The 24,602-nt window shown below is 40.9% G+C and overlaps 1 protein-coding gene across 1 annotated transcript in view; it reads left to right on the top strand.

Annotated features, from left to right (window-relative positions):
• adgrl2a (adhesion G protein-coupled receptor L2a) overlaps positions 1-24,602 on the top strand; it is a 95,888-nt gene that overhangs the window by 7,511 nt on the left and 63,775 nt on the right. Inside the window, exon 2 of the mRNA XM_028586725.1 lies at positions 13,620-13,805. Within this exon, the coding sequence (XP_028442526.1) occupies positions 13,730-13,805 (76 nt within the window). The 5' untranslated portion in view covers positions 13,620-13,729. The remainder of the gene's footprint in view (positions 1-13,619; positions 13,806-24,602) is intronic.

Here is a 24,602-nt window from a genome sequence, read left to right as displayed (position 1 = left end):
GCAACTGTCACAGCTGCACCTGCTGCTGTCTCAGTACAGAGCCTCCCTCTCTGTTGCCCATACAACCGCATCACTCTCCTCTCTGTGACAAGCCAGAGGCAATGGTCTCAGTTTGGGTCAACTGGAGAGAAGCTTCTTGGGAAAACATTTCAAAACAGGGGACGGAATGTCAGTTCCGAAAAGAGATGTTAAAATAAAATTTCTGCCCCGAGGGCCAGGATTTGGTTCAGTTGGAGCTTGGGTATAAAATTTCTGTCTGTGAAACATAGTGGGGGTTTAAGTGCGCTGGCTCAGTAAAAACCTGACCACCACTTGAGTGTTCATTCTCCAGCGCATTTGTCCAGCTACAGTAACAGTCTGGGGTTAGATATGACAGCAAGTTGTCTCTCCCTAATATTGTAAATGATGAATAGAGATTAATGGAGCGGACTCTTCTGTACACAAACCGCTCTGCTTGTGTATTGAGGCCATTCAGAAGATGATCTGATCAGCTAAGAAGAGATTCAGTAGCATTAAAGGCTTTTAAATCTCATATGGACTCATATTTGCTATGCTGCTGTTAGAAGTCACAGAGCTAGGATCTAGTATTGGAATTACTAAACCTCCATTTTTGCACACACTTTATTTGGTTCAGTGAATACCTGAAAGAGAAAACAAGAAATATCTTGCAGGAAAAAAAGACTATTGAAATGTCATGCTGTCTAAGAAAAATATTATTAGAGGAGAACAATGCCGAGAGCATTTTTAGCCAGCTGAGTGATGCAACATGTCTACTTTCCTGCCAAATTGAACTTAAAAGTGTGAAAAGCAATGCAGGGACACGAGGAGTGGGGCTGACGTGAATGCAGATAGTGTGGGATTAACACAGGGGAAGATTGAGCGACAGTGGCCGCTGACGTCTTTTTACAGCTTTGCTTGTACAGCTGTGCCAGGCCTGGCATTCACTGCTGCCTGTTGGATGCAACTCCTCCTGCATCAGGTTAGGTAATGAACATCTTAAATACTGCAGATAAGTTGAGCTCCTGTATGTGTGTGTGTCGATGGAGACATCAAATTATTCATGTGTTATAATGTTTAAAATTGACACATATTATTTGATCTTATTGGCATTTACACAGGAAAAATACCATATACCAGCAGCCCTATTAATTCATTATGCCTTTTTCTAAATGAGGTGTGAGGCGGCTCTTCTGTGTGAATTCTGCCATAAATCACACATACCCTGACTGCTTTATCCATTAGACCGACCCGTTTGTCTAACTCAGCTACTCAGTCCCTCGCTAACTGGTTTTAGTAATTAAGACGGGTGTGAGAACTGCCGCTTCTACATCACACCTGATATGTTACATAGATGTAGAGAAGTAAGAAAAAATGGAATTGGACACAAAATGACAATGCAGTTGAGTATAAGCTTCATTATGGATTCCACCAAATCAGGGCTCAAATCATTATGGTTATTATTTTTAAGTATTGAATCGCTGGTCACCTTTATTTAAAGTAATGGTAAGAATTTAAATGATATTCAATATCATTATTGCGTCAATATCCTATGAAGACCACGTATCTCCAAAACCTTTCTTTGAAAAGTGACAATGCATTTTTTCAGCTAAACCAATCCAATTACGGTAAATGGTTTTGTTTTCAGTCCATAAAGGAAACTTTGCTTTATCTGAAAATGTCAAAATCTATATCTCTAAAAAATAAATATTTAGAGATATAGTTTTCCTTGGACAGCTTCCTTGGATTTTTTTTTTTAGCTCATCACCGTTTATCAAACTATTATTAATAATGATTTTAGGTGGCCCGGATAGAGCGGGCGCACATATACAGAGGTTCATGCCTCGACGCAGAAGGTCGAGGTTTCGAGTCTGACCTGGGATGATTTCCTGCATGTCTCCCCCCTCTTTCTCCCCCTTTCGTTGCTATTTTCCTATCATTAACGGCGGAAAAATGCCCCAAAAATAATCTTTAAAAAAAAAGATTTTAGGTTTGTAATTGCCGCGCTACGCCGTGACCCATCTATTTAGCAATAGACAAAGTTCCTGGATTTACTCGGACTGTGAGAGTGTAATTGTAGTTTGTTTAAAAAGAGTCAGGTTTTACGGACTGTTTAATGTAGCTGACTACAACTACATAAAAACAGTCCATAAAACCCAAAATAACCTTCTGAAGAACCTTCCTAATTTGGAGATAGATGACACTGATTGGCCGACATTAATAAATCAAATCACATAAATCACAAACCGAAAAACCAAAATCGGCAAGCAAATATAATTTATATATATTCATAATATTCATGTTTATGCTCTCATAAGAAACAACAGAGCATTAAGCCAGACATGTCCCCTCACACGCGCCCTCCCCCCATGGATCACACGGTGATAAAATAAAAGCAAGGTTAAATGATGACCAGACAGAAAACTCTGAACAAGCTGCACAAATTCTCAAGTACTGCATCTATGCCTGGCAACACATGTTTCATTTTTAGCTTCAGCCTCAGCAGCTGAACCAATGTGATGAGTGCTATTCTGTAGTAGTTGATGGAAATAGAAAAAAAAAAGCAGCGTAAAGAGGACAGTCAAATGGGGGACAGAAACGGTTGCAAAAAGTGGAGCCAGTGGCAGTTCCATCATTCATCAGCCCGAGCTGATTACTAGTGAGTCTTGAGTGAGCTGACAGGATGCGGATCCTGCAGCCATCAACGTCACAAATAGGTCCAGCAGGCCCAGGGGTAGGCGTGGAGCTGCAGCTCCAAGAGGCCGAGACCGGCCTCAAGGATGGAAAAGTTTGCCACGTTTTCCCTGATAACATCGATCTACTCATTTTGTTAGGATATTTAGCATGGATCTAAAAGTTTAGTCGATGATGAGCCCCGGGAACCTTTGCTTCCTTAAACGGTGGTGTTGAAATGGAGAGTCTAACAATCAGCAAGAGATGGTGAATGTTGCGGACACCGCAACGCCTACTCACTTTACTGCAAAGGCGAAAAATGAGAAAAACTTTTATTGTCTCACCTGAAAGGGCTCGTAGGCTCCTGTGCATAATGGAAGCAGTGTAGCAAAGGGACGAGTGTGCTGACATCACTCTGGGACAATATTCTAGAAGTTGCTGCAACAAGACTCTCTCAGCTGAATACTTTTTAACAGCAGTTAAGCAGTTTTGTGCCAGGACAGACATGTAATGGAGCTTTCATAACACAATTCATACAACTGGAGCATGCAGTGATAGCCCCAAACAAAAGTGCTAATTGACACTGAAGATATTTTGGTATATAAAACATTGAAGAATGACCGAGATGGAAAACATTCACAGGACAGGGCTGTATAATTATTAGCTAGACAAGAATATCTCCTTTTGAAGTTACAGTAAATCACTGTTTTCAACCTGTGGTTGTTATTCACACGCTTTTTTTTGTTAAGTCACATTTTAGTAAAATTTGTGGAATGCAAATCAAGACATTGCTTTTAAGTGAATCATTAGTGTATGCATTTGTGTTAGAGAGTATAGTAATACACCTAACAATGACACTTAACAAGCTGGTGCTTTTCTGTGTTTTGCAATGATATATATTTTTTAAAGGGATACACTACCGTTTGTTGAAATAGGGCTTATCACGGTCTCCCCTAGCTGTAGATAGGTGGACCAATGCATTTTTTTAGTCCTGTGCAATACTGGCAGCGCCGCCGCTAGTTAGCTTAGCGTAGTGAATGGAATCCTATGTTGCCGGTTAGCATGTTGTGAGTAAAAGTTAGCCAACAAAAGACAAAAAAACAACCTAATTACTTGCACTGAGACAAAAAATGCGTTGGCCCACGTATATACAGCCAGGGTAGACCGTGATAAGTCCTATTTCAACAAACGGTGGCCTATTCCTTTAAATGTTGCAGCAGAGGGCAGCGATGGCAACACATTCAAATCTAAGGCTGCATTCAAACCAAATTAGGCATTGTGGGGATTAGCGCACAGCACAGGGCGGCGGTGTGGGAGTGTCACCTAATTGGTCCATTTGTGTCTCCGTTGTGTTCCCCACTCCATTGTGTTTTGTCTGATTGTCGGTAGGTTACAGGATTGGTCACTGCAGTGGGACATCAGGTTACGTTTCAACTTTTTGCTGCAGGGGCGCTGTGTTTTTTTTTCCGGCATCGCCGGTCGGTTTTATGCTGTTTCATACTCTGATCACGACAGCTTATACAGGACAATAATTGTTTATTATGTTGTGCAATATGTACAGAAAGAGGTCAAGAAAAGGTAAAAAATATTCTATTATATAATCTACCAGCCATTTTTGTCAAATAAAACATATTTTATCTACACTCTCTGAATAGTACATAATGTTAGGGAAACCACCTCACAGAGACGCTTGTTGTTGTTCAAAGAAGAGTTTTTCTCCCCAGCAAGAGCCCTTGTCAAAGTATTACCTTCTCTCCCGACATGGGACTTTGTTATCACACTCACTTCATATTCTCCTGTCATTATTTTGTGTAACATAGAGCTGTAGCAATTACACTTCAGTGGATTACCTATGCAGAGATACAGAGATTAAAATCTCTGCTGCATACTACCTCCAGCGCGGCGGTTCAAAGGTGCGACCCGTACTGCAATCCGCTATCGTTTGGCAGAGCACGAAATTGGTCAACCTTTCAGAGTTTGTTTGGGAATTTGAATCCCTTTGGTATTCAAAACAGGAGAGCCTTATGACAGGGAGATAATTTCCTAGTGAATGTTTTATCGCAGTCCGCTTGACAGTCTCCTGTATCTGTCTGCATGCTCTCTCTCTCCTTGTGTTTTTAGTTTCCCTGACTTTGGTCCAGCTAATCAGAGAGAGAAAAAAAGAACAAAAAAAGAAAACCCTGTTTGTTTCCCCCCTCCTCCTGTTTTGTTATCACAAAAGAGCAAACACATATTAAACACACACAAGGTGTAGAAGCAGTGATTGCTGTATCTGCTGTCCTACTGTGGGTTGGCAGGGGACGATAACATAAGCCACATCCCATTTACATACAGTATATTTTTTAATCATGTCCAGCCTGAATCATGTTCAGCTGGAACCAGGGCATATTCTTAAAAAGAGATCTTTTTGCCTATAATTAACAAACCATTACATTTTTTTTAACCTACTGTTTTAATCATCTTTCTCCTGTGGTATGCCGTAGATTTGTGAAAAGGCAAAATACAGCAGCTCTTATATATTGAATGCAAGCTAAGTGTTTGCTTGATAACATCTCTGACATCCAAATTGAAGTTTGAGACTTTCTCTTTGTCTCAGTCCCAAAGAGGCTAATCCATTGTACAGTGAGCAGGCAGGAGTGAGATCCTGTAACACCTTAGTTATTATAAGAGGGGTTTGGAATGAGCCAATCTGAGCTTGTTTGCATCACAATCCCCCACACAGCGATGATGTTATGCTAATGAACCCTGTGGAGAAGGCTCAGCCCTAAAACTGTCCTCTCTCTTTCACAGCTGAAAGTGGGGAGAGGGCAGTGACACTGAAACTGCACGAGGAAATCTAATGATGCAGCCTAAAAATTCAAAGCAACTTAAATGATTCTATTTTCTCATGTTGCTGTGTATAAATGTGGAATTAGATTTTTTTTTTTACCTTTTTTTCGTTGAAAAAAATACGTTTCATGTTATTGTGCGGCTGAGCGTGTAAAGCATTCATTTCTGAGCAGCAGGTAAATGCCTTTTAGACATTTACTCTGTCTTTGAAAAAAAACAATGCCAATATAGCATCATCAGGTTGAACAAGGACCATTACCTGTCAGGGCAGTACTGAGTGAAGATTTAGGGCTGACAAGTGATTGCATTCAAGAAAAGACTACACCCACTTCTTTTGTCTGCGCTTCCTGACGAGACACAGTGCTTTACCTTGTTTTAGGTTGACATACGCCGCTTCCCCTGTCTGACAAAAGGCATTCATGCCATCTTTTAGATTGAAAATAGATACGGCAGCGCTGGGATAGAAATGTGCTAGGATGAAGTAGGCTACAGTAGATCCACTTCACTGCGGAAATAATTTGTGTAGTATTGCTTCTGCTGTAAGGGTAAGGTCCTTGTGCTGTTTTCTATTTTGGTGAGGACTGAGATTATGTGGTGTCCCTTATTTTGGCTGTGTTTGTCCTTCCTCTGAGCCACAGAAAGGTTAAAAGCCTCAATTAGACACTGAGCCAAGGTCGGCCACATAATGCTTGTGCCTCTAATCTGAAAGAATTAGCACCCTTCAAAAATCAAAATATCCAGCACTTTAGAAAACGCAATGACTGTTTTCCAAGCTTTCACATGTTAAGCATTCCCGAGTGATTTAAAGACGGAGCCTCTTTCTTGATGCTTTCTTAAGCAAATGTGTATCGAAAGAAAAATATATTACGGGTGCTCAATCGCAATGATGTGAATCCAGGTAAAAGCTAGTATTTAGCCATTGTTAAATATACCAGTCACAAAGGAGGAGATATAGCTCAACAAGCATGGCAAATAAAGTAGAGAAGGAGCTTTTAGACAATTGAGATGTGGATTGTGCAAAATAGACTATGACTCAATATTGGGATTGTGCATTCTGTGTAAACCAGGGATTTACTTAATAACACATCTTTAATTCAAGGTGGAGTTAAAACACGTTTGGTCCCAGAGATAATTGCTCCCTTTCTTTTTTGTTTCTCATTTCTACAACGAGTAAAGACATGAGTAAATGGCTTGTTTTTCTTCTTGCTCCGCTCCCATTTCAAACGTGTCTCTCACACGTCATCTTCTCTGTTACCTTCATGTTGTGTGTTGCTGCCCACTACCTTAAAAATTAATCATCCTGTTTAATAACGCCTCACGATCACAGTGCATTATTGATGGTGAGGTCCTTAATAGAAGGATGGAGCAGGGTTTTAACCATTCAGCTGCTCACTTTGAAGGGAGGGGAAGAAAGGAGGCTCACAAAAGCTGCTTAGTGGTGCGTATCTGAGTAAATACAGCACATTATTATTATAAACCAAAACCAGGCCCTGTGCATCCAAAAGGACTCTGCCCTTTTTCTGCAAACAAACATGTTGTTTTTAGATGAGTGGCAACACTAAAAGTAAATAAGTGACACAAGCTGCCCTACTAAATAACAGTGTTCAATGAATGTGACCTCAATGAGCAAATCTCTGACCTCAACTGTTTATTTGCTCACCAGTTTCAAGCATGCAAGCAACATGAATGACTCGGACACTTTTTACCGGACACTTGTTAGTTGTGTTTTGCTGTGAATGTGCAGTTGTTCATTGTCCCCACTGCTTGACTTTGCCGGGCCGCATTGTATTATTTTTGCATAAACGCAACACTGATCATACTCGTGCTGAAATCGAGAAGATGATTTTGGGAGTCTGTGTGGGCCAACTGCCGTGCTCATTTTGTATAATCCCTGATTTGTTTTGACTAATTTAGCCATGGCAAACTGGATCACACAACAAATGTTTCTTTTCTGGTGTCCAAATGTGCTCTCCCCGACCAACAACCCTGCAAAGTATTTTTGTGCACGTACTAATTAGATTGGGTTTCTGGACTGGGGAGTATACACACTACATATTGCATGCGCTCAGTGTATTGCAAGGTGAACCGTGCCGTGTCAAGGACTTATTGGACTTGATTGGCAGGTACTATCACCATGAGATGCCCATATAATGGCAGGGCTCCCATTCCTGACCTTCCTATTTATCTAGCTGTATTAATGTCAGCCTATTAATTCCTAAGCGGAGGAACATTTGGCAAAGACACCGTTTAACAGCCCAGGCTGAATCATTCTTATCTCAGCAGACCTGAAACGAATAGTTTTGTGCTATCAGCAAGTGGAAATGACATTTTGAAATTTCATTTGAGATAATCCACTTCACTTCCCAGTAAAACATCAAAATTACAACTAAAAATGTATGGAACCTGTATTAAAACTTTGTTACCGGGGCAAATCATCTGGCTATAATACATGTGGACAGACAGGTGTCGGTATCTTTCAACGCTAATAGGATTTTTGTGCATTGCTAAAGTGATTATGAGGCTATGGATTTAATATACATTCAGGAAGAGGGCAATGTAGCACTGAGCGCCTAGGGATACAGTTGAAATCACATGTAAGACTTTAAAAAAAACACATTATATATTGACATTTTAAAATTAGTGAATACTCACTGATAAACGTTTTTTTTTTTTTACAATGCTTCTATCTTTGTCTCCATAACTCTATGATGAGTTGGAGTGTTCCAGCGTTTGGCTTGTGATTACTTTATTTAGTAGCCATATGTCCTGACCAGTGGGGAGTACTCTAATCGATTAATTGAGTGGCTCATAAAAATGATTAATGGTGCAAACACTAAGAGCAATGAGCATGACAAGCGCCACGCTTACTGTATGTCACACGCTCCGGCTCCCTTGCATGCTACTGTATGTTCTGTGGAATTGTGGCTTGCATAAGATCTAGCTATTGATAATTTATTCCACACATTATGATCTACAGATTCAAAAAAAATGTTTATGTAGTCTCAGATGATGAAATGGGTTGGGTAATACATGAAAATGAGTGAGCCTGCAATACAGTGTAACTACAAGGGATGTTTGCCCTAATCTCTGGCCATACTATGTTTAAACTATCTGAGATATTATTTTTTGCAGATGATGTTCTGATAAAATGTTATGTAACAGCTTTAACAGAGAAGCCCTCCAACCAGATAAACCCCTCATGCAAAGCTTTGTTTGCCTCTTCTCCGTCCTTTACCCCCTACATTACCTGAGCCCTCAGCTCCCCTCACCCCCCCCAAACTAGCTGTGCCATGCTGTTGCGCACCATGCATGTTTGACCTGGTATTTCTCTGGCTGAGCTCCCTTCAGGGTCAGGGTCTGCATTTGGGGCACCAGCAGTCACACAGTTTGGTTGGGTGTCATTCAGCTCCTCTTGGCCTGTGCTGCTCTCAATCATTCCCTCAGCAGAGGGGTCTCCCTGCCCCACATCTGACTCAGTGGGGCTCCATGCTCATCCGATCACAAGCCCAATCTCTCCCCTCTGGAGTGCGAATTTTCTGATTTACGCTTGCAAATTGTACATCTTCAGCAGTGTCAAAGCAGGAGCACAATTTCTTTTGGGAATATATTTCTTCCACAGCTGAGGCTGTGTGTTCTGCGACTGAGCCCTGTGTCCCCAGGTATTTCAGTTTTCTCCTTTTAAAGTGGGTAAAAGAAACACGGATAAGAGGAGTCTTATAGTATGTATGAATTCATGTATGAGGATGCTGTTGGGAAAACCCAATAGGAACCAAATGTGTTCCCTCCATTCAACATGTGGTGGTCTGTTGGTTCTGATTTACATTTCAGTGAATCTCCGGCCCCATATTTCCCTTTCTTTGCATCCCTGTGATGTTCCATGACAATTAACATCCCAACTCTTTCTTGAGGTTTGTTGAAAGCTCAGGGGCTAATTCAAGGGTCAAGCAAGACTTGCAAGCTGTCAATCTTTCATTGTAACTGGACGCCCCCTCCCCCACTCAGGTTCTTTATTCTTGTCCCCCCCCCCTCCATTCCCTCGGACCTTGTTTTATAGAATGGCCCAACTCTTCTTCTATTCTCCTGTGGCCTTCTAACAGCTAGAGAGGGACAACCAGGAGCTTTGTCTAAGGAGCCCGGCATTCTTTGACATCTGCCTCTTGTTTTCAGACCCCCTCTGCATTCAAATTTCAAACTGTCCTTTTCAATCAGCCCCCCTCCCCTCCCCTCCATTCTAATAACCCCCTTCCTCCCAGCTCCTAAGCCTTTTTTTCTTTTCTTAAGAAGGCCAACTGGGATCCTGCAATGCACAATTTTGTCACTCAGTTGTCGATTTATAAAGCATTCTGTTGTATTGTGAATATATCAAACACACATATGTTTAAAGCCCCTGGGCCCATGCCCCTGTGGCTTCCCATTTCTCAGAGTACTTAAACACATGTCTGCAATGACTTCATATTTAGTCGAAACAGTGCGATGCCTGTTGACATTTAAGCAATCTGTGCTTAACAATCACAGAAAATTGCCTGTGTCTGGTTCATTAGAAGCAGCCATGTTGATCATGACGCTCTTCATCATCTATCCACCCCCACCGTATAAACTCTAAACCCCAGCACAACAACACTTCGTAGCAGATGCTAAAACCTGTTCTGAGATCACACCCAAGTCGAGGGCTATTTAAGAAAACATTCAAGGTATGATCGCCGTCGGTTTCTGTTTCAAGGCGGAGAGAGAAAAGAAACCCCCAGCTGAGAGGGGAGACCTCAGCACATTTAATGAGAACGGCAGCCTCCCTCTACTCTGCGCCTTTGGTGTCTCAGCATGTTAAACACTCACAGCATGATACAAAATATATTAAAGTATAGGACTGTTATCATCGATTTACAGAACACCCATCCCCATGTACTAGGGATCTACATTCTAGTTTTTTTTTCGTGGCAGGGGATCTCGACTGCCTTGGAGGCAAAACTGTAAATTCTGTCTTTGTCTCCACATTCTGACACAGGAGGTCTGTTGAGCATGCTGCCTCTTTTTTTACAGTAAGCAATGATGACAGGGAAGCAAGAATAATCATATTGATTCAACACTGTTATCTCAGGCTCTGAGACTTATAATATTTTTTTTACATATGCAAGCAAAAGCACCTGCAGCCACTAAAAAGACACAAATGTACTGAAATTCACACGCTTAACCTGTTCCAGATACGTAATTAATGTTGTACTCAGGTATATGGTATTTCATTTGCAAAACTGAGGACTAAAATACAACCCTGTGTTAATTGTTTTGGGGTTAAGGAGACAATGTGGTTTGACAGAATACTTTTAAGTGTTTAACAGGTTTTGGGTCCAGCACTTAATCCACTGCATTAATCTGAATTGGGACAATCAGTGTGTGCCTGTGCACTCCAATCATTAGATTACAACCAAAGTAAGGCAACACACCAATTATTGCAACTACCATGTAAAGACCATAACCAGGTTATCTTACTTGCGCCAAGGTCGTAAGCCGAGTAGGCATGGCATCAGTCTTTAAAATTGCACTTGGCAGGTGTATCCCATAGTGTCTGTGTTTTGATTCTGTGCACGCACCACAGAGGTCACGGAGTGAACCAGATGTAAAGTGGTACTATATTTGATAAATAAGTGACAAGGCTAGGGATGGTGGGAAAATAAAACTAATATTTTTGAGTGACAGTGAAACGAATTTAATGCTGCAACTCACACCTCAAGTGATAGTGCCTGTGGGAATCTGCTTTGTAAAAATTTCATGTTAAAACAATTATCACCAAAGATGTCTCTCCATTTTTGGCTATATTACTATTACTGGGGAAATTGGGTTGAACCACACAAAAACCATTGTCAAACTGTTACTTTAAACTGATTGTTTACAGTAAATTATTTTGTGCATGACAATATAATGATTGAATGGGATTAGCATCACTCATATGTAAATGTGTGTGTGATCAAAGTATTGTCTGTCTCACTAAGAGGACAAAACAGTAAGAGCTGAGACTGAAGCCTATATGCTTACTATACAGCTTTATTGTGAAGACAATCTGCTTAAGGCCTTATAATACTGTATGGACCTTGAGTTTAGGCTGATTATTTGTAGCCACTTGCCCGTATAAACTTAATTGGTGCCACATATACTGATCAGCTCAAAGACAAGGGTTAGGGTTTTATTGGAATCCAATATGTTTGGTCTCCATGATCAACTTTTGTTTGTCGAGTCTCATGACTGCATATTATTCCATTGAAACTAAATACACTGTGGCTGTGTGTAGTCTGCTCCTGTTAACCTCTTTTAAATGGCTCTAAAATTAGAGGTCTCAGGTGAAGCGTAATGTCATACTAGATGAGCTGATTATGGCTGGCTTAATTATAACTTTGTTGGCTAATGTGTGCGCTCCGCATGTTTTCTCTGGGATGAATTATTACACTGTCTGAGAACTCAGACAAAACAGATCAAAGACTCTTCAGGCTGTGGATACTCTCCAGAGTGGAGAAGCAAGCCGAAGCTGATTTGTGCAGCTCTGACTGTATGTGACACAACAGAATTCTTCACTGTCTTTTCAGAGTTCTCTTGTTAGCTGCTGGTATGATGGATAACACTCTGTTCCTTGAATCTTAACAAACAATTGCAGGCTGTCTATGCAGAAGAAAATGGCATGTTGTTTTTGAATGTCTTAAAAAAGAAAAGAAAAAGGTTTTCTAATGGGCTCCTATGTGCCTTGTTGCCACAGTGATGCCGTGTCCCATGGTGAATGTGCTAATGGTTCATGGGAGTGAGAGGACTGAGTTTAGCCCAGCAGTGTAAACACACAGACAAAAGGGAGCCGTTAGTAGTGTGAAACGCATGCCTGGGCGCACAGGTAGGCATTAGGTTTCACCCTACACGGCCCCAGCACTGTATCCATGACAGGGAGGAGGCCATTTTCTTTTGTAGCGAAAAGAGAGCAAAAACAAACATTCAAACCGACTAGTACTAGAGGGACAGGTACGGATGAGGTGGGGAGACAGGAATTTGTAGAGATGTAAGGGAGGGGGTGAGGAGAGAAGGGGTGAGGGAGATAAGGCTGTTTGTGGTCAGTCACAGCAGAGAGACATGACCATTTGCTCGGTAGTGTTTCTTTATTTGTTTGTTTGGCTAGGGCGCGGGGGTGGAAAGAGTCACAAAACATCAGTGAAATAGAAGTACTGTTACATTTGAACCTCTGCTGAACTAGAAGTGAAACGGCAGTGGGAGGACATTCTACATAAAAAACACTGTAATGTAGCTAATAAAAATGTGGGCATTCTAAAAATAACTAAACTACTGAAATGACATCCCTATATGACCAAACAAGACATAGTTTACATCCACCTCTATTATAAAATAGTTTTTCCATGTATTACTCAGACACCAACCAAGCTAATGCAAACCAATATGACCTTAGCAGGATGAAAAGCTTTTTGGCTAATGTTCACCACGCTATTACCATGGATATTTTTAGTATTTAATGTTACTGTCAGTTAATTTAACATTTCCGCCATGTGGTTGCAGAGTTTTAATGCCGTGTCAATTTACAGTTGGTCGGTTTCTGATGCAACTCTTCTGGAGAATTAACAGAAGTTTTTTTTTTTATTGTAGGGCGGATTAGAATTTTCAATCTGTGGAAAGTTTTGTTCCACAACAGAGTGAATCTTTAGAAATGACAAGTCTCAGCACAAAAGGTTTATAAATATGTTCTTTGTAATAGGTACAGAAAATATAATTTGACACAGCACTGATAAGGTTAGCAATCACGAGGAGATGGACAGGGTGGGCCTTATCTGATTGATGACAGCGCTGGTCCCACCCCTCCCTAACAGTGAAATGGTTAGCATTCAGCAGCCATTAAGGGATTTCCCTTCTCAGGATTATTGACCTTTTGGACCTTTTATTTTTAGTGGCTTTGCGTGGTTTCGTAGCATTTCACAGCTTAAGGTTTGTCACATTTCTGCTGTGGAATGTAAATGCAGCTTCAAGTGTCTTGTGGCAAGAGTGTGACAGGGTGAATTTTCCTGTGAAATCACACAGGGACAGAGCTCACGTGGAATACATTTCATCCCTGAACTGAACATCTCTCTTGGTGTGCTCCACAGGTGAGATGATCAATGATGAGCATCTCTGAGACCAGTTGGCTTGGACTTTTTTAATCAGAACCTTTTTAGTCACAACACAAACCTGCCACAAACCATCAACACTGGGCGCCATGGCATGCTCCCTGCGGAAACTTCACACCTTCTGCTGGTTTCTCATCACACTAGCCCAAGTGCACTCCACAGAGGGTAAGTACAAATGAAACAGTCGTCTTTGTTTTCTCTAAAAACTGATTTATTCTCATGCCAGTATTCTTATAGCATATTTTCTGATTCAGGAATAAAGCATGAGCAGTGACATTGTGACTTAAGCCAAAGCTACTCCTCTGAGTGCAGGCAGTGCTTGTTTAAGTAATGCAGCTCTGAGGACAGTGGGCACAGGCGGATGGGGGATAATCTTGAGTGGTTTCATTAGTTGGTAAATTGTGATTTGTCTGAGATTTTCTGCTTGAGAGCGTCTGTTGTTCCCAGTGGCATCAGAGCTGGATCCATTTGTAAATTCCCCGCTAAAATGTTCTGTCTCATGGCAGACACACACAGATTTCACACCTCAAAAAATATAAAGCTTGAATGTGTTTTAATCATAGTGCATTTAGTTTTGATTAAATCACTCTCAGCTGTCTCGTAATTACAAGAATTTATGCATCCAAACCGTATCTCATAAACTGTATCCTGTACATGTTAGTGTTTAATCATGTGAATAGAAGTGCATCAATTTTGATGTTTGATGATTGGAATTAGAATAAACTGAAGTTGGCATCTTTGCAGTGCAATATATCAAAAGAGCCACTGCAGATTTTGTTTGTTGGTGCCAACTGTAGCCAACTATTCACTATACCTGCTTTACTGATTTTTAAAACACTCAATAATGTAGGATTAGTAGTATTCAAGTTTGGAAGGTAATGATATATCAAGATGCTTAATTTACACTGTACCGAGTCACACAACCACAACATATGTTATCATGTGTGTTGCTCATGTATCATCTGGCTTGGATTTGATCTCATAAGAAGTGTGAGCGTGTGTTCTCTAGAGGCTGATAGTCAAAGAAAATCCCTTTAAAAGTGGCTACACATAATCATATGTCTTCCGTATATAATGGATCTCTGACATAGCGTTTCAGAAACCTCATGCAAAGATAAGAGTTTGCAATTTCAAGGCTTATGTTATAGAAGTAAACCTATTCAGGGGATGGGAAAGATAGTCCCCACCCCAGAGAGTTTCTGTTACCCTGTTAACCCTGGTTGCGGTGAATCTGGTTTTACCAGGCGCACCACAGAACTCAGTAATGTGTTTGAAAGGTGGGAAGCTTAGTAAGGGATCTTGATGCTCCGCTACCAACTGCTAATAGTTGGTCAGGCTGCATCTGCCAAAGGGAATATAATAAAGGGAATCTTATGCCGTGTTCTCCCTGCATGGCACAGCTCTGCTTGACTACTCTTTTGCTACCAGTGCTCTTCTCTTTTCATTTTCCACTGCTGATAGTACTCCCTCAGTGTAGGCCAGATTCTCAGCTGATCACTGGCTGAATCCTTTCATCGACAACCCAACAGAATGTCTGTAGTTTTGCGCGCTGCCATATAAAAAAATAAAAATCTGAGTAAAGTGAATTCAAAAAATGCAGTCGTTATTGCCGGTAGCTTAGTTTTTAAATATTGCGAGTTAGTGCAAGATGTCCCATGTGACCCAGTGACGGTTATCTCTGACCAACCAGTGGTCTGCAGTGTTTCAACTTAACCCTTTAGCATCGGCTCAGCTCACTTGGAACACCGACCGAGATGGTACCAAAAAAAGTACCAGGGAACATTTGCTAATGGAAAACCAAAAAAGAGTGAGTCGACTTGAGTAGAGCCTTACCATGCAGTGGAAAAGCAGCATTAGTACATGTTATGACTCTTGCTGACAGGTGACCCAATGTGATTCGGAGGTGACACTCCCCAGGCAAACAGAGAGAGTAAGCAGTGACTGTAGATTAGGTTCAGCTTTATTGACATTGCACAGAGTACAGGTAGTACATGAGGAAAGGCTTATTCCAAATCAGGTAAAGAAGGAGTGAATGCAACACAGGAATACACCCATTTAATGATGATATTTGTCATTCACCTTTTTCTTTTGTTGTTTCCTCTCTGCCCTCACCTCCCTCCCATTTCCCATCCCAACTGCACAGATCAGACCAGAAACAGTTCATTACAAACAATATCCCCAAGTAAACATGCTTCATTAAACTGCGTCTACCCCTAATATCTTTTTAATGCATTTTTATAATTGAATTAAATGGGTTAGTGGAATGCTGTAAATAGTCTTAAGTTTGGTTCCTTTTCCCCTTATATTTGTGTGTTTGAAGGAAGCAATACCCACAGCCAAGATTGAAACTGTAGCTGTGGGGCTGTGTGACCTCCTTCTGCACAATACATGTTCCATCCTCCACATTTTACACCATCAGTTCCACAAGTATACATAACTGTGATCTGTATTTGGTCCGCTGACTCACTGCCATTCCAGGCCTTTCATCTCACATTTCCCTTATTTCATTCACATCTGAAAAAATAGTTTGTATGCATCCACAACCCCAGTAGCCTAGTCAGTGACATTACTTTCTGAAATTGATTTGGCTTATTATTTTAATTATGCTATATATATATGGCCTAGTGTTATACATATCAAAGGAGCCCTATGGCCTAGCGCTTCCAACCTAATGACATGGATATAGAATTAACCATGCTATACTTGAGATATCTTTTTTTTTTTTTTTTTTTTTTTCTTTTGTGAACAGCTTCTCTTTAAGTGCAGTCTTGTTTACAGTCATGGTACAACTGCTAAAACTATAATTATATAATAATTATTTTGTTATAATACAGGTAGTTTTATACACTGATTGTTTTACGATCTTGGAACAAACATTTGAGCCAGTGCTCTTGAAGTATGTCCATAATTCTACAAAAACCCAGGAGGGCCTTGTTGTGACATAGATACTGTAATCAATATCAATATCAGTATGGACATAAGGATATCAGACTAAAAATCATCTGGGATTTTAACATAAAGCTTTATGCCTAGTTTTAAAGGGTCAAGTTCAGTTTACTCCTGACATGGAGTTCCACCCAGCCTGTTAAAACAGTTGCATCATGTCTTCTGTGGCTCTGGAGTGAGCTTTTCAAAGTCTGATGATGCCATCAGGGGTTATCTCAACTTGGTCTTGAGACTTGATTTTTTTTGAGGCTCTTTTCTTGGCCATTTTTGTAACCAAGTTAAATCTGCATTGCAAACTGGGAATGTGGAGTTGGAAAGAAATGGGTATTTACCAGCAAGCAGGGTCTAACAAAAGATATTAATGAGCTGCATTAGGGAAGGGGTAGGAGCCTGTGATGGAAGAGCTGACCCGTATTAGGGACTAAAAGACACAATGTCTTGGCCTCTGCTGCACCTTCTTCTTTTTTTAAACCGTGTCAAGCTTCTCAAATTTATGGATGTGAAATGGAAAAAAAAATTGCTGATCTCAGTACACAGTATTCATGTATTGAGTGATTTTGAACACACATTTTAAGGTAGGTGAGGGAAGTGCCAGACATCTCTGTCTTTCATTTTAATCAGTATCCTTTCCTCTGACCTTACCTCCTTTTTTCCTATTGGTGTCCTCTGCGGATGCCACCATAGCAACCCACCAGAAATGAGATATGAAGTAATAATGTTTTTTTGCTAAATGTAAAAAACTTTGATTCCCCCCTTGCAACACATGGGTTAAATTGGCTCACATGTCTTCCAAAATAATTTAGTCAAGTCTGGTGGGGTTGAAGGGATTTGTCTGTATCAGCGACAGAATAACAATTCACACCTAGCTCAGCCACAAGGCTTTGCCGAAGAGTGTTAGAATTACAGTGCGCCAGAATTAGAGAGCAGAGCAAAGATTCTGTGTCAAGAGGTAGGAACGGCAAAGTTTGCAACATGCAAGACAGAGTGGCAAGTATATATCGGTAGAAAATGTGTCGGTTACATTTTCTGGATTTGATGCACACCACCTTATTGTGATCAACTGTTTTGAAATGGCCAATGTTAAGTAGGTCATGGAGACTTTATGTAACAATGATTTTACAACGGTTGTGTGGTCTCCAGATGTTATCATTCCATTACTATGGGGCCTGTGGTGGTTGTGTCTGTGAGGTTAAGGGTACATAAAGAGTTGGCAATGATGTAAATGCTGCGTTTCACTGGCAGAACTTGTTTGAACAAGTCTGACACAGAGAATTTCTGTTCCCTCCGTACACCCTGAAACCACACTATTGTTTCTCCTCAAAGCTTGAAATGTTTGAAGTACTTGAGATTTCTCAAGGGCAACAGGGAAGGGCACCTTTAAAAGTCGTCTTTTTGTACCATGTGAAAGGAAAAGAGAAAAGACTTAAAGCCTTCATCTCAAAGTGAATGGAGTGAAATAGACAATCAAGGTGTTCTGAAATGTAATTATTGGAAGTAAAAGCCCAGGGCTTATTGTGAGACAGGAACTACAAGAACAGGATCCATCACCTCCCAGTGCTGTGCCACCACCTATTTGCTCCGGTTAACCTCTTTTTGTAACCATGAAAGCATATTTATATAATTTTAAAAATTTCTGAAAATGGCCATTCCTTCTTTTCTTTTTTACACACTTTTCCTGCCCTCATGTCACACTTAACTCTATTGGGGCAGGCTGTTAGGGCCCATGGGAAGAAGATTAGTATCTAGCAGGTAAATCCAATCAGATAAACATTTGTTGTTTGTGCATGTTATCTTAAAAAGAAAAACATCAAAATACTATCTGTCAATGTGTGAAGCCACGGACAGTAGGCCTGTTCTTTTGAAGTACTAATTTGTTGCAGAGTTGTGTCCGTGGAAAATATTAGTACCCCACTGTGGCGCCGCACTCCAGTTCCCTGACCACTTAATTTGATAATTAAGATACTTTGAAAAGGCCGGCCCATAGCTAATTTGTTAAAAGAAACAAATAATTTCTTAGGTAATTACTATATGAAACACTTATTTGCCTATTAAGCTTGGTTTTTACAGCTTCCAATTTATTTCATGTTTGAGACAGCACTAAAACAGTTAAGGCTAAAGGGGCGAATCTATCCTTTGTCTCGTGTGTCTTTTGTAAACAACTTCTGTCGGTTTTGTCTTTCCACCTCGCGCTTGATGTCATCCTGGTTGTTTGCGGCAGACTGTGGAATCTGGCTTCCCATGGAGCCAGGCAGGCGTGGGGCCTGTGTACGAAGGCCCACCATGCTGTCATGTCTCTTTCATCGCCAGCCAGGCTTGGCCAATAAGGAGATAAGGAGACAATGACTGGGAGAGCAAGCAGTGGCAAGGTGTAACCACAGCCCCTGGGTCTCCTCCCTGCCGAGCACTTCAAATCCTCATTAGGATTTTCAGCAAAGGAAGGAGGGATTTTCTGGATTAGGGCTGTGTCACCGGTGGCTCCAGGTTGGTGTTTGTCATGCAAGAGCATAGCGGAGCTCCTGACATCTTGCCACCCTCCTCCCTCCACCCAAACACAGACCCTTCCTTCACCTGGCTACTGAGGCATTTAAAAGATGTTCCACTAACCCAGAATGAATGAAGCTCATAATTATTAACTCACTGCCCTTGCCAAAGGTTTTTAACACCATCCTAGTGGCCTATGTTAGGTGTCTGTGGGTTTGGGCTGCTGCATCAGCATTCTTTTTATTGGTTATTTATGCAGAAATAACCTTGAGAAGCATCATTAGTTTGTTGTGTGCTGTCGCCGTCCATAACTCATGCTGGGATCTCGGCCGTGACACCGATGCGGCAGTTCAGACAGGAGACACGGTGCGTTGTTTAAACTCCACTTGCTCTCCTCCATGTTTTAGTTATAGCAGGGACACTGTATATAGTATTTGATGAGGCTATTTATCCCTTAACTTCTAACCTCTTTAAGGTTCCTGAGCTGTATGTTTTTTTTTTTTCTCTTGCAAGGATGTGACTATTCGTTTAATTAAGTCATGAGTCTTGCAGACTTCTCATACAAAACAACAGGACTGTGTTGCTTGACATGGTGCTCAACCTCTAACATGGTCCTTAATTGAGTTTCAGACATGTCTAGGAGAGTGGTTCAGCGTGACAGAGCCTCAGACTTAGTGTGAAACCTACCTTCTCCCATCATTCTCGGTGCTGATCTTTGTGGATAATGGGCATTCACATGGATCTCACGAGGCCCTTGCTGGGTGGGATCTCAGGCACCCTAGATTAGTCATCTACCCACATGTCCCTGTCTGCCTTGTATTTTACCGTCATGCTTTGTCTCACTTTGTTCTTGCTCAGGTAAAAACATGTGGGCCCCTAACAAGTATATCCCAAACAATCTACAAAATATGTTCTGATAACCCATCGAGTCTCTTCTCTGAATCACAAATACGGGAAAACTTATCAATCTCCAGTTCAGTGGTCTATAACCAAAGACCTAATATTCATGGAACATTTATTGTGTTGTTCTTTTGTTGGGTGTCTCTGATCGGGCCATGGCAGATGCGACTAGCAGTATGTGGGCATCTTTGTATAAGAGGCTTCAATTTGTCAGAGATATGCCTCCAGTTTTAAAGTTGTAGTTTGCTTCTGTGTGTAGCGCAAAAGGCATGTGGATTGAGAATATACAATACCTGTATGAAAACAGAAATAGCACAGGCTCTTTAGTTGTGTAATATTTTTATGTTGCTAAAGCCTGTGTAGTGGACATCAAGGACTGCAGACAGACCTCACGCAAGGACTGCTGATGAAGTCTGCAAGTGGCAGACGAGGAGAATGTTTTTGATTATCCAGTGTAGATGGTATTTCAAACAGGAACCAGCATGGGCACCTCGCGCCAGACGAATGAGCCAGCTCAGCCGGTCAAAGGGCAAATGTAGCCTGGTTTCCTGTTTGCTACTGTAATACTGTGGAATTTTAAGGTGATTAGACTGCAGCGTTCAGGTCACATGGAGTGCAGCATTGCAGTATTTACTAGTTACCTAAATAGGCCTCAGCTTTTTCTGTGAATTAAACTAGAGACTGATGTCAACTGTTATGAATGAACTGTTACTGTGCATGCCGTGTCATACTGTGAATTACATGTTTTTAACAATGTGAGCAATTTAGTCCCTCTGCACCATCTGATTTGAGCAATAGGAGCAACCAAGGGATGAATGCATTGAAGCGGTCTTATGAGAACAGCTATTTATGAAACCATTGACTCATGCCTGTGAGTTTTCCATCCCATATCAGGTGAAATACCTTATGTAAACAACAACAATCTGCAGGTGTTCAAGGGGTATGTAATCACGTTTTCATTGTGAGGATGCTGTTGAAAGGCATGTTCACTGAAGCACAGGAATGTGTGGTTATAGTTCGGATGTCATGCAATGAAAACTGATTGCAGAACTAGTAATGACAGATTCTGTTAAGAGAACTTAATTTATCCAAAGGCTTAAGATTTCACAGATTTTACAGTTCACGCCCGAGAGTCAGATGCAAGATATCCCTGCTTGCCCTTAGCAGAATCCTCTTTGTCCTCTTGCTTTCAGTCCTGATTTAGAGCAGCTATAAATCCTGAAGAGGCTCCTGTAAACGAGGGGTGGTGAAACTACGCCCATAAATAAAAAGGATTTAGAACCATGGCCTTTTTAAGGAACTCTGAGTGCCCATTTATGAAGCTTGTTAACTTACAGAGTTTCACTGGTACATTTAGTGTTTTCCCCTTTTGTTCAAACTTCTTATAGCCTTTTCTTTATTGTTGATTGTCCAAAACCTGCTTGACCAAAACCAGGCTGCTAAAATATGCTTTGAGTCAATAATAAAGTTGTTTTGGCTCATTAGGTCATTAGAGCGAAGAAGTCATTAAGTGCGGGTTTACTTGGCTATCAAACATAACACACGTCAGGTCAGGCCATCTGTGCTCTGGTAGATCACTACAACTTGACCGCGTGTGGCTCGGCTTTTGACCTTCTGAGTCATAATGACCCCTGAGTGCATCCGTATGTCAAGGGTGTGGGCCTCTGCTCTTAAGTCCCCCCTCTCAAGGGAATGATGGGCTGAGGAAAATAGTCACCAAAGACAGATTTCCCACGTGGAGAGGTTGCAAATCAAACATTAAATGACATAAGTCATTTTGAATCAACCCCAGCGTTCTTTATAATACTGACTCAGCCCATTGGACCATTGCCTCTTGCTTAATAGTTGCTCTTGTACCCTAATTTCCATCACACACATACACTCAAACCAACAAGTCCCCAAATTGTTTTTAAATAGCCAACAAGCAATAATTAAGGCTGAGATGCATGAGAGACATCTGATAAATCCTTAAGTGAGAACTTCAAAGTGCCCCTGCTGTGACATGTAAGGGCTGGAAACAGATGGAGGAGTGAAGCAGTCTGTGGACTTGATTCAAAGGAGGTTAATCCAAATTTGTAAGTTTCTAGTAAAAGAAAATGTTGGGGGGGAACCTTCTTTTGAATGTTATAACAATCCGTTCACTGAAGGGGAAAAAAAGTGCATAGGAGATGGAAGGTCATCGAGATAATATTCAGCTCTAGATTATAATGAATAGCAGCCAATAAATCCTTGATGAATTGAAACAAGAGTAAAATTCAATTTTCGCTTGGCCAGCTTTCTCTTATAAGATTGAATCCTTGAATAGCAGGAAATCTAAAGATAATAGTAAAAATAAATAAATAAATAAATAAATACTACTGTTTCCTTTGTGTTGCATTTGTCAGAGAAGTACTCTGTAGGTGTGCAGAATATGTGCATAACCTTGAGTGAGTGTGCTGAAGAGACAAAAGCCTTGGAGGCCAGTGTGAGTAAAATAGCATTCTGCCACATAACAATCCACCTAACCAAGAAGCCGGCAAGTCTGCATTCTAGTCTGAATAAGAGCTGCATAAAGAATTCAGTTGGAGCAGCAGTCGTGTCATCAGGGCATGACTACCCGGTTGGTCAGGGAATTTAAATGCCAGGTGGGGGTCAGTTGAAGCACTAGCTGAATAATGTGGCACAAATGCATACACATGAGAGCCGAGTCTCGGGAAGAGGAACCACTGCTGTGGTCTGCTTGAGGAAGTGCACTTTGGGAATGCAAACCAAGCAGATGGACCCTTCCCATTTGTGTGTGTACTGCCACTGGTGACCCAGTGGGAAATGCTTCCTTATTGAATCGAGGAGCATCAAACGCTTCATTGGAGCAGAGAAGGAAGTCTATCAAATGTATCTGAGTCCATCTTTTTTTCATTGTTTGTAATGGAAGCTGTGAACATAATATGGACCAAAGGAAGAGCTGACAAGCACATAGCAAATCCAGTCTGAAATGTCTTTGGCAACAAAAAAAATATGACTCACATTTTCATCATGTTTAAATTCTGGATCATTTGATATCTTCTGAAAAAAGGTCACTGATAAGGCTGAGTAATGAGGTCCAAAGAGCTCACTGTGGCTAAAAGGCGCCGTGACTCTTAGCAGGGACTGCACTTTATCAATTCTCCTTGGTAATGACTCACAGGATCAGTCTACTACTAATTAAACAAAACACATTTAAAGTGCAGCCAGCCCACTTTCAATTTGCAGAATTTAAACTGTAGGGTTATATAATTTCTTAATTTAGTGTGGGTTTGAAAGATGCTCACTTCCTGAATTTTTGGATAGGGACCAAATTTACCCCAATGCTGTTATAATGAAATGAGCACAAAGCCTTGACCTATCCTTGAAAATTTGAAAATGTATTGTAATTTAAGTCTCAAATCTACCAGTGACTATTTGTTAAGAACAGAATTTACTGTTTGATGGTGATTGCAGCCATTTCATTACCAGAATATGTCCTTGCTTTTTTGTGTGACCTAAAAAAAAAAGCACTCCCCCATTCTCTCTCTCACATACACAAATACACACACACGCCGCCTAGCCCCAGGGCTATCCGATATTAGACAGTGAGATGACATTGTGTGCTTGTGCGAGTGCAGTCAGCCGACATGTGCAGATGATATGAAGTCAATAATGCATTATGAAAAAAAAGTGGATTTATGACCTTGATGAGCCCCATAGAGCTTAATTAGGCCTTAAGGTTGATTTACATACAAGTGTACATGGAATTTGATGAGGCTGTGTTTTCCTGCTGGTGCAGTGCATTTTCATTTTGTCTTGCGGCACCACTTGATGCCTTGTATTTGTTCAAATTTTTCCAGATTAGAAAGACAAAACATAAACCTTTCTTGGCTAGTAGACTTTTCTTGTGTCCATGTTTTTTTGTTTTTTCTGAACACAGTAAAATCAAGTACTAAGCTACTGGATCATATTTCTTTTCTGTGCGGTGATGGCATTTTCTGTGCAGTCTTATGTGTCTACAAGTGCTGGTTGAGGATGAGGAATAGAGTGAAGGTTAAAAAAAAGTCTCTGACAGGGTGAAAAAGGCTTTAAGAAGCTCTCTTTTATACCAAAAGGCTGGAATAAAATCTCCTTTTTTATGCTGTCTATTCAGAGAGAAATGACAAGATCTTTTCCAGTCATGTACCTATATCAAAGATGCTCCTGATAGCCCCCCTGCTGTTGCTATGGAAGTAGCGGAGATGTAAATGAACTGGAGTGAATTGGATGGTGGAGAATACAAATGAGGTTGGAATGCTCATTCCCCTGCTGCTCTTTGCCTCTTCTTCTCCCAATATCTCTCTCTCTCTCTCTCTCTCTCTCTCTCTCTCTCTCTCTCTCTCTCTCTCTCTCTGTTCCTGTCTCCCTGTCTCTGTGCAATTTGGTTTCAAAGACCTAACATTAACAAGTATTCCACATATTGTGACACAACATAATGATATGGGATCTTCTTTATTTATGTCTTTTTTTTAATGGCTTCAGATCATTTTCCTTTTAAAAAAATGTTTCAAGCAAGACCTCTATGGCTTTGTCCAAATTCCTTTTTTTCAGTCTGGCACTGTGCATCGTGCCGATGGATGGATGAAATAAGAACAGAAAAATCTATTGTTTTTC

This window comes from Perca flavescens, chromosome 9 (genome assembly GCF_004354835.1).
Source record: "Perca flavescens isolate YP-PL-M2 chromosome 9, PFLA_1.0, whole genome shotgun sequence".
Classification (NCBI taxonomy): Eukaryota; Metazoa; Chordata; class Actinopteri; order Perciformes; family Percidae; genus Perca; species Perca flavescens.
Note: the sequence above shows the minus strand (reverse complement) of the source record. Positions and strands in the feature narration are given on the sequence as shown.